This window comes from Bemisia tabaci, chromosome 9, assembly GCF_918797505.1.
Source record: "Bemisia tabaci chromosome 9, PGI_BMITA_v3".
NCBI classification, from domain to species: domain Eukaryota; kingdom Metazoa; phylum Arthropoda; class Insecta; order Hemiptera; family Aleyrodidae; genus Bemisia; species Bemisia tabaci.
In genome coordinates this window covers 27,989,541-28,002,362 of record NC_092801.1, presented here as the reverse complement: position 1 = coordinate 28,002,362, position 12,822 = coordinate 27,989,541, and the positions used below count along the sequence as shown (strand labels likewise).

The window sequence follows — 12,822 nt, the reverse complement described above, 5'->3', positions numbered from 1 at the left end:
TACAAGAGGAAACATCGATAGGAATCCTCACGCCATGGAGGAAAGTCCGAACACAACTAATGTGTAGAGTAAAATTGGAGGACTTCCTGATTTTAGACCCCGGTGCACTTTTGAGTGAATTTGATGAGGGATTTGGTAGCGTTTACCTTACTATGATGGACGTAAGAATACTGTAAACATCAGGAATCGAGTCCGTTACCTCACTTTTTTCCGTGCGGTTGCAGGACCTGGCTTTAGGGAATCCCCTCCGACATAAAATATAAATGGCTTTTTCGGAAGGGATACCTATACCAATGTGTTTTCCTTGTTTCAGAAAAAGTGTATTTTCTCTCATTCCCTTGAACAAAAAGGTAAATTTTTAAAGGTGGCTGGGCGCTTAGTTCCTCTTTTTAAACACTTAGTTCCTATTCAGGTATTAAATGTATTACTTCCTTAGAAAAACATTTCTAAAATAATGTGTTGTGGAGGGTGATCAGGGTCGCCACCGAATCTAGAAAACGAAATTCCCCGGCGTGTCCATGTTTTCCCTGAAAAATGTTGGTGAAATTCTCTGACAATATTGAAGATATGTCTGATGGTTAAAAAGGATTACCTAATTAGAAATAGTTTTTGGGCAAAATTTGTTGTTCGAAACGTAAAACTCATTCTAGAAAGCAAATAAAAGAGCTTTAACAATTTTTCCTTTACATTTTCGTCATTTTCCCTGAAATTTCCCGGTTTTCCGATATTCTCCGACTATAGCAACCCTGGACGATAGGTCCCTGCCCAGTTACTCTTGCCAGTCGGCTTTTCCTCCATTTGAATCCATTCAAAATATCGATTCTGGGCGAGGCAGTCTGCCTCGCCTATCGATCGATAGGTGAATCGATTGTTTTGCAAAGTTCGAACAGAGAGTGGTGCCGACTTAAAAGAAGCGATAATGCCGACCCCGTCCGTCCAGAAATTGAAAGAGGGAGTGGAGCCAAAGACAACCCTCCTCCCCACCTTGTACCATTTGAGAAGGGTATTCGGTCTCCGTGTTTGACACACAATTCATCGCACTCCTGAAGTAAGAACGTAACCCCACTTCCACATGAACCCTGTCGTCGGTATAACTCAATGATTTCCCGGGCTCATCTCAGAGTGTAGTTGCGCTTTTATGTCAGGCGAGCTTTTTCGCAAGGCACTTGGGAACGCTTCGAGAGGAGCTGTAAAACAAATCGCTGGAAGTGGTCGTTGGAGCTCATTAGATTTTTCCTCGAGTGATCAAAATACGAAATGTTTGCTCAGCATTCGTGGGCCGATAAACTAATTCCGAAGAAGCGCAGATAACGACGCCGCGCGATAAATCATTCAGAGGATAAACAACTATGATTTAGGCATGGGTTCCGAGTCGAAGGGGGTTTAAGTCCGGGCTATCTAGCGCCAGCACTTGAGAGCCGTTCTGGTTTCGCGAGCCTCTTGTAGAGGCTTAGCAAGAAGGGAGGATGGAATCTGAACCCCCCCCCCCCCCCCCCTCGCGCAAAACTTTTCTCCCTCAAATTTTCATAAGACATAGGACTTCCGTAGCCATTAGGCTCTTTCATTGTTATTTTTTGCGTTTTGTTTTCGACTTTGTTGAGGATGGGCTTCTTTAGAGGGTCAGAGAATTACTTCCTAAAGTGGGGTAGGATTTGTTAACATTGGGCCTTGAGAGCCTCACGGAAGGCTTAAAACAGGCGAACAGAATGGAAATCGGCACATAATAAATGACAATACTTTCCCTATACAGGGTGTCCCAGAATTAAACAGCCAGACTGCATAATGATTCATAGGCAAGTCTATGGGTGAAAATAAAGACTATACTCCAAAGTAATTTTTTGTTTGTTTTAACAGTACTGTCACTAAATGCTACGGCCCTAAAATTTCTAGGGTAATCATCGTTTTTCCTGAATTTTTGTTTCCTGACAGAGCACTGTGTCCCTGTTTATCCGGTCGCAAAGAGCCTTGGTCCTGCGACACCTTACCGAACACAAGTTGTCAGTTTTTGGTTAATTTAAAAATGCACAGCCTTTCCTGGGATTTTGAGCATTGAAGAACGTCACTTTTCAATGTTCTTTTTGCACGATATCTTTTTAGAATTATTTCCACAAAAAATTTGAATCGCGAAAGAATTTAGAGAATGAAATTCCCTGATACCTAAATTTTGGGAAAATCCCCTGACAATTAAAAATATGCGATCTGGTTAAAACAGACGTAGTTTAAGCAAAATTTGTTGATTGAAACGTCAAATCCATTCTAGAATGATAAAGGCAGTTTAACAATTTTTTCCTGCCACTTTCATCATTTGCTCTTTTGGCCCAAAGAAAAAATCTAAAAGCTCTGCAGCAAGGTTCCCAGACTTTTGGACCGCGTTGGGCAGAAAGGAACTAAGCCACATCAGCTATTGCCAAATTTAACCAGGCAATTTCATATTTTACATGAAAACGGCTGTGCAGATTTTTGTGCTTTCAGTAAGTTTTCTGCATACTACGAAGGAAATTTCTTAAAATTTTCAAATGAATCCGCACAAACGTTCTCTTGTAAAAAATTAAATTTCCCGCTTAAATCTGGCAATGCTTGATGTAGCTTGGTTCCTTTCTGCTAAACGCGGTCCGTGCTGGGCAAAAATCTCTACATAACATCTCCAGGTTTCCCCTAGAGTCCCTTTATACCCAGAGTTAAGACAACTCGATTATCAGCTGACTGGCAGCCGGCCTTGTCTGGCCATGGAGGCCGAAACGAGTGCACCCAAACGAACGATATTGAGGGATAAGGATCAGGAATCCTGCGATGTCTGTCACACAAAAACAACAACATCAACAAATTGATCAATTAAAAAGAAAATGAGATTGGTTTGTGAATAATTTCTTAATCTATTTTCATTTTGGACCGATGGAAATAACAATTTACTCTTGATAAACCACAATTAGGTAATATTTTCATTATTCTTGTTCACATTCGAGGTACCGCCATCTTGGTGCACTCGTTTCGGCCTCCATGAGCGAGAACCAATCAGAATTGGATTTTTTTTTAGGCCACTTTCAGCCCAACCAAAAGTGAGTTGTCTTAACTCTGGGTATAAAGGGACTCTAGTTTCCCCGGGATTTTTCAAGAACCGATGATCCTTTTTTCCAGCCACAAAGAAACCCTACCCTAGGACACCCTGTACAGATACTCTACATAACCCTACAACGAAACTTCCTCAACTCTCTTCGCAGTGCTCCAACCCGCTACGAGGCGAATCGAGCACAGTTCATATTTCATTTATTAAAAAAGTTCCCGGAGCCAGGTCCGGGCCAAGATCGATACAGCGCACAGAGGATCGAGTCAATCAGCAAGGTCGGACATGAAATTTTTGGCTAAAACTGCAAATTTTAATATTTATTCCGTCACATTTTAAGGGGTGTCGGTAGAAAGAATAAAGTTTCACGAGGAAACCAATGGAACCACTTTCAGAACCTCGGTGTTTTGAATAAACCAAGGTTGCCACAGAGGTTAAAAAATGAAATTCCCCGACATTTCCCCGATTTCCCTGGTAAAATCCCCTGAAAATTGACAATACACTAAGTGGTTAAAAAGACATAATGGACCACTAGACAAGGTACGAATTTAAGCATTCTGATACATGTTTCTTAACCAGAATTTCACGTAGAGCGCGATTTGCGCACGAAACTTGAAAAAAACTCCAGACGAAGTTATTGACGTTTTTATTTCACATTGGTTACGAGGAATTTGAACTGCCCGCTGACAAGAAACTCAAAGCTCTACGTGAGTCAAATCGCGACTACAACGGTTTCAACAAGCTTCTCAATCGAGTAATGTTCATTTCCCACCAAGTGTTGTTTAAACTAAAGCAACTTGCTGTAGCTGAGCCAAAGCGTCAAGATTGAGGTTGCTAGATCTTAATCGCAGAGACTGTCATGATAACGTTTAGCGCGCGATGTGAGTCACGTAGAGCATTGAGTTTTCATGAGCGGGTGGTTGAATTCACGCATCAAGAATCATTAAATATCTTCGTAGGATCGATTTGGTAATATTCGTTGTGCGCATCATATTCTACTGAAATTTTTAGTTAAGAAATATGTATCGGAATGCTGAAATCGTACCTTGTCTAGTGGTTCATTAGAAATAGTTTTCGGGCAAAATTTGTTGTTCGAAATGTCGAACTCATTCTGGACAGCAAATAACAGTGCTTTTCAGTTGTTCCCTGACATTTCCAGGTTTTCTCTGACTTTCTAAAATTCCCTGACATTTCCCGGTTTTCCCGGTATTTCCCGACTGTGGCAACCCTGTTTCAAGAGATGTCTATAGAGGAAAATTCCACGAGGAAAACAATCGAACCACTTTCAGAACCTTTAAGTTTTGTATAAACGGAGCTATGAGCGTTGAAAGTTTCCAAATTTTGTCCGACCTCTCCAATTGACTCGATCCGCTGTGCGGCGAGGCGGGCTCCGGCGTCGAGGAAATTGTTGTTTTCCAGGCGGAATGGAATATTACCCGGGCGAGGAGTGCGCGAGTGTGTAATTAGGGGACAAGTACGGGCGGGCATCTCCGAGCCGGGGCTGCAGGCGGCATGCGACACAGCTATTTCACATGATTACCCGGACGCCCGTCCATACGGACGGGGGCACCTACGATTTGACGAGGGACTGCATGCCATTAAAATCCAAGCTCGAAACGTTTCCCGCCTCCGTGGGAAACTCGACGGGGAAAATCGGCTCCAAGTGTTTACTCCGCGAGTTACCAGCCGGCTGATTTTTGAAATTGGTAGACAAAGAAGACATAGAGAACATATGAAGCGATCCTATTGGTTGAATCGGATGGTCGTTATGGACTAAGGGGGGAAATGGTGGACTAACTGGTCTCTTATGGGTTGCCGTTAGTTGGTCTTTTACTTACGTCCTTTGTCTATTGCAATCACCCTCTTACACCAGCGGGCTGATTATTGAAATTTATAGACAAAGTAATAGACAAAGAAAACAAAAAGGATTTGGAGGGATCCTATTGGTGGAAGCAGGTGGTGGCAATGGGCATAGGAGGTAGGTAATGGACTAACTAACGGCAACCCACTAAAGACCCGACAGTTAATCCATTATTTTCTTCCTTAGTATAAAAGAACCAACCATGTCAACCAATAAGATCGCTCTATACTCTTTATGTTTTCTTTGCCTATAGTTTTTTTGGCAATAATCGGCCCGCAGGATCGCCTTATTTTCAGCTTGTCTTCCTTGTCCATCGCTTTGTCTACTAATTTCAATAATCAGCCGGCAGGAAACTGATTATTGAAGTTTAGAGACAAAGCTATGGACAAATATGACAAAAAGGATATGGAGGGATCCTATAAGTTGAGGTGGGTGGTTGCAATGGACAAAGAAAGGTAGATGGTAATAGACTAATTATTAACAAACCCAGGAGAGACCCTGTAGATAGTTCATCACTTTCCCCCTTTGTCTATAAAGACCACCCGATTCAACCAAGAGGATCGCTTAATGTTCTCTGTGCCTTCTTTGTCTATAGCTTTGTCTATCAATTTCAATGATCAGCCCGTAATCATAGTCGTTCCTTGAACAGTTCCTCCTTGAACAGTTCCTTTTCTTAGGAGGCTGTATTTCTCTGTTTTAAATTGGGAGATTTAAAGAGGCTCTCGAAAAAGCATCATAAAGAGGACAATTTTTGCCAACCTCGAGAAGAATTCAGCAGTTCAACTTTGGAAATGGATCCATGTAAGGGATATTATTGGTTTACCACTGCAAAAAGTACAGAGGACGAAAGAAAAATCAAATGATTTTGATAAACTTTATAAGGTACAAAACCTACCTTAAAAGTTACAAAACTTGCAAAATGTGTTCTCTCGTATTTTATATTTTTTGCGGCGGTACATAATTGTAATTCCTTTCAAAGACCCATTTCCAAAGTTACTCTGCAGAATTTTACTCAAGATTGGCAAAAATTGTCCGTTCTATGATGCTGTTTTCAGAGCTTCCTTGAGCCTCTCTTCAACACAATGTAAACCATCACCTGAGAGAAGGAGCTGTTGATGAAGGACTTTTTATCAGTAGTTGCTACTGTGCTCATCAAATGGACTACATTTTGCAATTAAAAACTCCATTTATTTCTGATTCATTCGTCAAAAAGCATACGCCCATGTGAAAACTAATAGAACTTGCGATGTATTTTAAGTAGAACAGAAATTGTAGTTCCAAATTGCGAAACATAGTCAAAATAATGTATCAAAATTCACGGTTCCATGTCAGGCATTCTTTGACGAAAAATTAAGGAAAATTACAGGTCAAACAGAATCGTTGCAGAGTACGCATGTTCCGATTTAGATCATCAGAATGACGACCAGACCTCAATACATGAGTAAAATGTCTGGTAAAGTCAACCCTAAAAAGAGAGTGAGGGTGGGGAAATAAGTGCACACAATAATGTGAAGAGACTATTACTTAGTGACTTACTTCGAGGGAGGAAAAAATTACGTTTTCAGAATAATAAAAAAATTAGTATAAATCTAAAGACCAAAGCAGGGACAACTTCTGAGGTACCTGGGTGTCACTTTGCACACCATGAATTGTGCATAAAATTAACGAGATATATCAATTAAAGTCCCTTGCGGATCACCTAAAATTATCAGAAGTTCCGTTAGTCAGGAGGATTTATTTTCGCAGGACAGAACTTACAACACGCGACATTTCAAAATTTTAGACGTAGAACTGTCTGGAGTAAACTAATATTCCTTGAAGTGTTTTCTTGTCCTAAAATCTTTCAGTTATAATTAAAATTATTTTTTAATTTTTCTATTGAGAACACGCTAGAAAATCATAAAATGTAAAATGGGCGGGAAGGGGGAGAGGGAGGCGCTAAATATACGCTCTGCATAAGTGGACCATAATTTTTTGGAGCGGGTGGAGGTAATTCTTCACAAGGAGTATTTTCACCTTAAGCGGTCGAATTTCCGCTTGGTAAGGAGAACTGAATGAAGGATATAATTCGGAAGTTTTCTTTTTCCTACTTGGTATACGCAAGAAGGAGGCTTTCGAAAATCGAAATTTCATTTAAGGAAAACCTCGAAAATCATCTGGATAATATGGGTTTTCGGCAGATTTTGCACCGAAAAAAAGCAAAACAGACCGACATTTTTATCGGTAAAAAAATTAGCCTACGAGCAACTACAAAATTTTCCTTCGATCTCAGAAAATTCCATCTTTTGTCAAAAAGTCGATACTGCGTGCTTTCATGAATGCTTTTACTCGTTACATTGTAATTAATTTACAGAAAGAAAAAAAAAAACTTCCTGACAAATCTCCACCAGTTTTCTGCGATATAAAAACTCGCCGACTGATGTAAATTGTCAACCCCTCCGTAGAATAATTTTGTCTCAACTCAATGATATCTCTCAACTCGGGAGGTCTCGAGATCACCTTTCCATGAAATGTCACACAATTATATCACTCAGAAATATTTCACTCGGGGGTAAATAGAATTAAAAATCAACAAGTCGAGGATTAGAAATACCTCGATTCAAAGAAACTGAAGACAATGAATAAAGGGATAAAATTTCTACCGAGCGTCTCTTTGCATCAGACATTCTTCTAATACGCGAAAAATCGAATCAAAATTTTACTCTCATCACATATCGTGCGCACTTGATATTTTCATCGATATTTGTTCTCTCTGCGAGGGGACGAAAGCAGGAATAACAGATGGACTCAGTAAAGCAGAAAGAAACCTAAATCGTCCTCTTCGGGGAAAAATCAGTCGGGAGAAATTCTTGACGAATTGCTTTCGCCTGTCGAAAATTCAAAGTCGAAAAGAAAAACAATTCAAAAGTGAAAACAGGCGTTAAACTCGGAGAAATAAAACTTAGAACCTCTTGTTCTCAAATTCGACTTGGTTACTTTCTATTAAACTGGGTCCAGATATTAGGTGCAGTGCATACCAACCTGCTGGCTGATCATCAATGGTAATGGTAAATCCTAGCTAAACGTAAATTGGAACGATCAAATAACGACTTTTAGTTTTTTCTTGTAGAAATGGATGGACCAGTGATAATTAACGTGGGAGTCCACACTTTTGAGTTTTTTGATAATGGCTCCTAAGGGTTCCTCCATGATTGCGGAGAGAGAAGAGAGATTTTTTCCCGCGTAAACAGAACAACACGTGGACTGGATCGTTTGAAACGAGAGTCGAACGCGGGGAAGGCACCCGAAAAAAAGGAGCAAAACAGAAAAGAGATCGAAGCGGAAACTACTGAAAATGGGAGGATGCGAAAAAATTAGCGAAAAGCGAAAAAGGAGTGAAATAACTGTGGAACAGTCGAGGAGAGAGTGCGCCCAGCGCGAGTCAACGTGCTCCTTATAAAGGCGTCTGCTTATCGCGGGGGGCTGATAAGGATGATGGAAAACCGGCTTAAGTGACTGATAAGTGATAACTCTTGAGGCCAAGAAATAAGTAGGGTGAACGACGTATGTGCCAACTTTCGTATTTAATTTGATTCTTATTGCCTCCTGACCCATCTAATAATGAATACCCAACATCCAGTACGTAAATTCGCGATGAGAATATTTCGTTGCTGATACAGGACTGTAACGTTTTCTGCGATATTGCTGTGAATTCGGCTCTGTTTTTACTTGAGAGAGTTGTTCCTGTGGAATAATACATTTAAAAAATAAAATAAATTAGTTAGATTTAGGTCTCCACTCTCGTTTTGATCCTAATTGACTTTATTCATTGTGTTCTGATATTGCTTGTTGGTCTACATCTGTCTATTTGTTGTGGTTGGTTCATTAAAGCATATGGATTTTCCGTGCATTGTGTACGCACATACTTAAATAAACCAATATTTTGGGATTGAAGTGAAAGATAAAGCTTGCTTCGAAACTGTCAGTTAGCGTCTCAAATCATTTAATTGCATTGTGATATCTTTTGGAACCCGTAAAAACCGTCCGAGGACGTCGCCGCGGACTGCGCGCCTTCAATTTCGGCGGTTAGGCAGATAACCATCCCTCGAGTCGAAATAGTTGCATGCACGATAGCGTTACAAAAATGAAGGCAACTGATGAGGCGAAACTCGTGGACCACTTTGGCGTTAACTATCTCACGCGTCGATAAAGATGCATACGCGAAAACAAGAAAAATGGTTGTGTTTCATTGAATTTAACTGTCATGTCGACCAAATCTGCTGTCGATCGTTATCATCAGAATGCGGGCCCTAATTGATTAATGGCAGTGTTTTAAGTTCTCTCAAACATTTTAAACGGGTCCACAGAAATTACGGACTAGAACTCCCCGACTTTTCCAGCTTCCTCCTGACCTACTTCAAGAGCATTAATTTAAGGTTAGCTTAAGGAAATCTTTTTGAGATCTTTTAGAGATTCGTCGATCCGGTCGGGTGCCAGGGTGTCTACTAAAACAGGCTGGCCAAAAATTAGTACTTTTACAGTTCTTTTTCAGTTCTCTTTCAGTATATTCTCGAAAAATTCAGTACTTCCTCAACAGAAAAATTAAGTACTTTTTCAGTATCTCCAATGAGTCAGTTAAGCTCGGGAGGGATTTGCCTGCAAATAGTCGAATCTTACAGTTTTCGGTACGAGAAGAACGATGCGCACGTCAAAATTTCACGAAATATTGTCTCCGCGGAGATATAACGCTTCCTTTTTAGGGGTCCTCGAAAACATGTTTGAACCGACCGCCGTGAATTCTTGGATCTACGCGTCATAAGACGGGAAGATGGCGGCGGCGAAGCCGACCTGCTTACTACCACCACACTGTCATTGTTGACATCTCGATTTCGCGTTTGAGGTTAAGTGAGCTCTGTGTGAATGTTTCATATCCTACATACATCTGAATCGCATTCTGATTGAAAAGCTTACAGAATTAAGAACAATGGATATGAATTTCAAACAAAGTAACCGACATAACCTCCAATTGACCAACAAAAACATACCGCCAACGCGTCGCCGCCGTGTATTCTTCCACTACGCTTTCCGCCGCCATATTGATCGTGACGTGTACGTCCAAGACCTACGAGCGCGCAGTTCAAACGCCGTTTTAGGCCACCGTAATTTTTGGCACTTTCAAATAAACTTTTTTCCTGTTTGCAGTCATCAAAAAAATTTAGGAAAAAAACCGTAAGCTTCGGTCACTTACTACTTTCGAATGACACAATAAAAAAAAATGACTTAACTGACTCATTGACGAAATTTCACAAATTTTAAAAATTGGAATTTCCCGCTCAAAATGCGACAAAAAAACGAAAAAATTCCGGATCTTCTGGAGGGATTCCGCACTTTTTCAGTGCTTCCGGACCGTCCTTAAAAAATCAGTACTATTCCCGTACTTTCCGGAAATTCCGGACTAGTAGACACCCTGGGTGCACAAGTTGAATTTAGCGTAAAAGTTGTGACGCGAAAAAATCTCGGGGAAAAATCTTCGTCGCGAGAAAAAAACCCGGTGACGTCAGATTTGACAACAGCCCGAAGGCGCTTGGATCCCGGAGGCTTTGGGCGCCTCTTGAGTTGCCGACGTGACGCCGACGGCAGACGTGTCATGCTCATGATGCCGGCGAGTTAAAAATACCGATAAGGGCCGGCTTTGCCGCAGCTCCAGATACCTGAATACGTTTTGATCTCAGTCAGGTGATCGGCTCCGCCCACTTTGTCTACGCCACCGCTGCCAAACGCCAACGGTAGTGGGTTACTAAACCACGAGCGAAGTTTGACTTGCGAATACGTTCATCGCGGGCACTGAAAAAAGAGTTACGGGCTATATAGACATTCTGTCCGCGACGGGCTCAGAGGCCGAGAGTTCCGGGTGCACTGAAAAAAAAAAAATCTCTGTGTATTTACTAAGAAAAGGGTAAAATTACCAAGAATTCAGGGTTCTATTTGAGCCCAGTTTTTTCTTGGTAAAATTGCCATTTATGGAATTGGTAATTTTACCGAGAAATCTCGGTAAAATTATTGAACTTTCCTGGTAAATTTACTGGACCTTGGTAAAAGCGCCAATATTTTTTATCGACTGTCGTAGAATTACCGAGATAAAATGGCAAAGTTACCGGGAATTGATTACCAATAAAAGTGGTATTCTTACCTGGAAAAAACAGTAAGAATACAGGTTTCTAGGTAAGCTTACCAATCTGTCTTGGTAAGATTACCAATAATTGGTAAAAAAAAGTGAGATGGTAAATGTACCAACGGACCTTGGTAAAAACGCCGAGAATTTTTTTTCAGTGTGCTGGAGACGTAGTCTGGACTGTTCCGGGTGCTACGCCCGGAACGCAGATAGCATGTATATCAGTGTTCGAAATTCACAGGTGCCAACGCGCCTAAGAAGTCGGCCGTGGCGCCTCAAAGTTAAAGGCTCTGCGCCAATTTGGCCCCAAAACATTGCCCCCCCCCCCCCTCAAAAAATTCTAATTTTTCTATTTGGTGATTTTTTTATTTGACGCACGGCATCGGATTTTAACCTTTCACTAAATGTGCCGTGATAAATACACGGAAAAAAAAGAATTGCTGATTCAGCAATTCAATCAGCAATTCAATTGCTAAAAGCAGTGAGTGCAATGTTTCAATGTAGATTTCACAACACACAAATGCTACTTTAACCACATTGTAAACTAATTTAACCACAAAGCTACTTTAACCACATTGTAAACTAATTTAACCTCGGGGGTGGTTAAAGTAGCATTTTTGTGTTGTAAAATCTACCTTGAAACATTGCACTCACTGCTTTTAGCAATTGAATTGCTGAATCAGCAATTCTTTTTTTTTCCGTGTAGACAAAAAATTAATTTGGCCCCTAAAAATCGAGCTTGATGGGCTGCAATGCTGCATGGCTACTGAAACGCAAAGGTTAGTTTCAAATACTGGTATATATAGCCCGTAAGTACGGCGTCCACAGCCGGAGTTTTCCTTCGATGGGTAAATGACGCGTAGAACACGATACGCACATTAAAAATGCGAAAACGTAACTTAGAAAGCGAGTAATACGAAATTAAAAAACTGCATCTTGTTCCGCAAATTTAAAACCAGAGACAGGAGACCCTCCACTAGTATCTTGGCCATGGTGGAAGCTTTTACTTTCGGGACTTCAGCATTCTACTGTTGACTTACCTACATGGTTGATGTTCAACAACTTGTTGGCAGTTTCGTTTTGCAAACAAGCCGAAAATGGCCGACGTTTGGGAAAGTTGTTTGGCTCATGACGTCATCCGAAGCTCATCATCGACCATGTAGGTAAGTCAACAGCCGAAACTAGCGTGATGACTGTTGCTCCCTAATAATTGTCCATAAGGAATTGTTGAAACCCCGAAAGTAAGAGCTTCCACCTGTCGCCAGGAGGCCAGTGGAGGGTCTCTTGTCTCTGTTTAAAACGCCCCAGTTTCCCGCCGAACCGAATGTAGTCATCCGGGTCCAAGCAGAAGCGATCACGGGTTCCTAAGATTTGCGTCAAATGTCTTCTTACGCCTCGTATGTGAATACAGAAGGAAAGTCGAAACCATAGATCGATTTCGGTGGTGGTTCGATCTATCGTTTGGTTCAAAACAACGGGGACATAACCTCAAACAAAAATTTTGGGATTCAAGTAGAAAAAGCTGAAAATGAGAAAATTCCTGACGATTTCACTTTCCATTGCCCTGCTATACCTACTCATAAGAATCAAAAATCCATCAAAAGACCGCACTGGTTCCCTCAGATTACTCAATTGACTTTAGAGGCTATGTTTACATGTTGGACCGATCGATACAGATGCAATCTCACATTTCGATGTATCGAATACGATCCATCTCTTCAAAATCGAATCTCATTTGAGTCATACAAA

At 41.0% G+C, this 12,822-nt stretch overlaps 1 protein-coding gene across 3 annotated transcripts in view; it reads right to left on the bottom strand.

The window, feature by feature from the left end:
- Nucleotides 1-12,822, bottom strand: part of LOC109040365 (uncharacterized) — a 41,389-nt gene that overhangs the window by 17,846 nt on the left and 10,721 nt on the right. Inside the window, exon 1 of one of the 3 annotated variants that reach the window (XM_019056287.2) lies at nt 7,944-8,334. The exons of the other annotated variants lie outside the window; for them this stretch is intronic. Within the exon in view, the coding sequence (XP_018911832.2) occupies nt 7,944-7,958 (15 nt within the window). The 5' untranslated portion in view covers nt 7,959-8,334. Of the gene's footprint in view, nt 1-7,943; nt 8,335-12,822 lie in introns of those variants that run through there. 3 annotated transcript variants of the gene reach the window in all.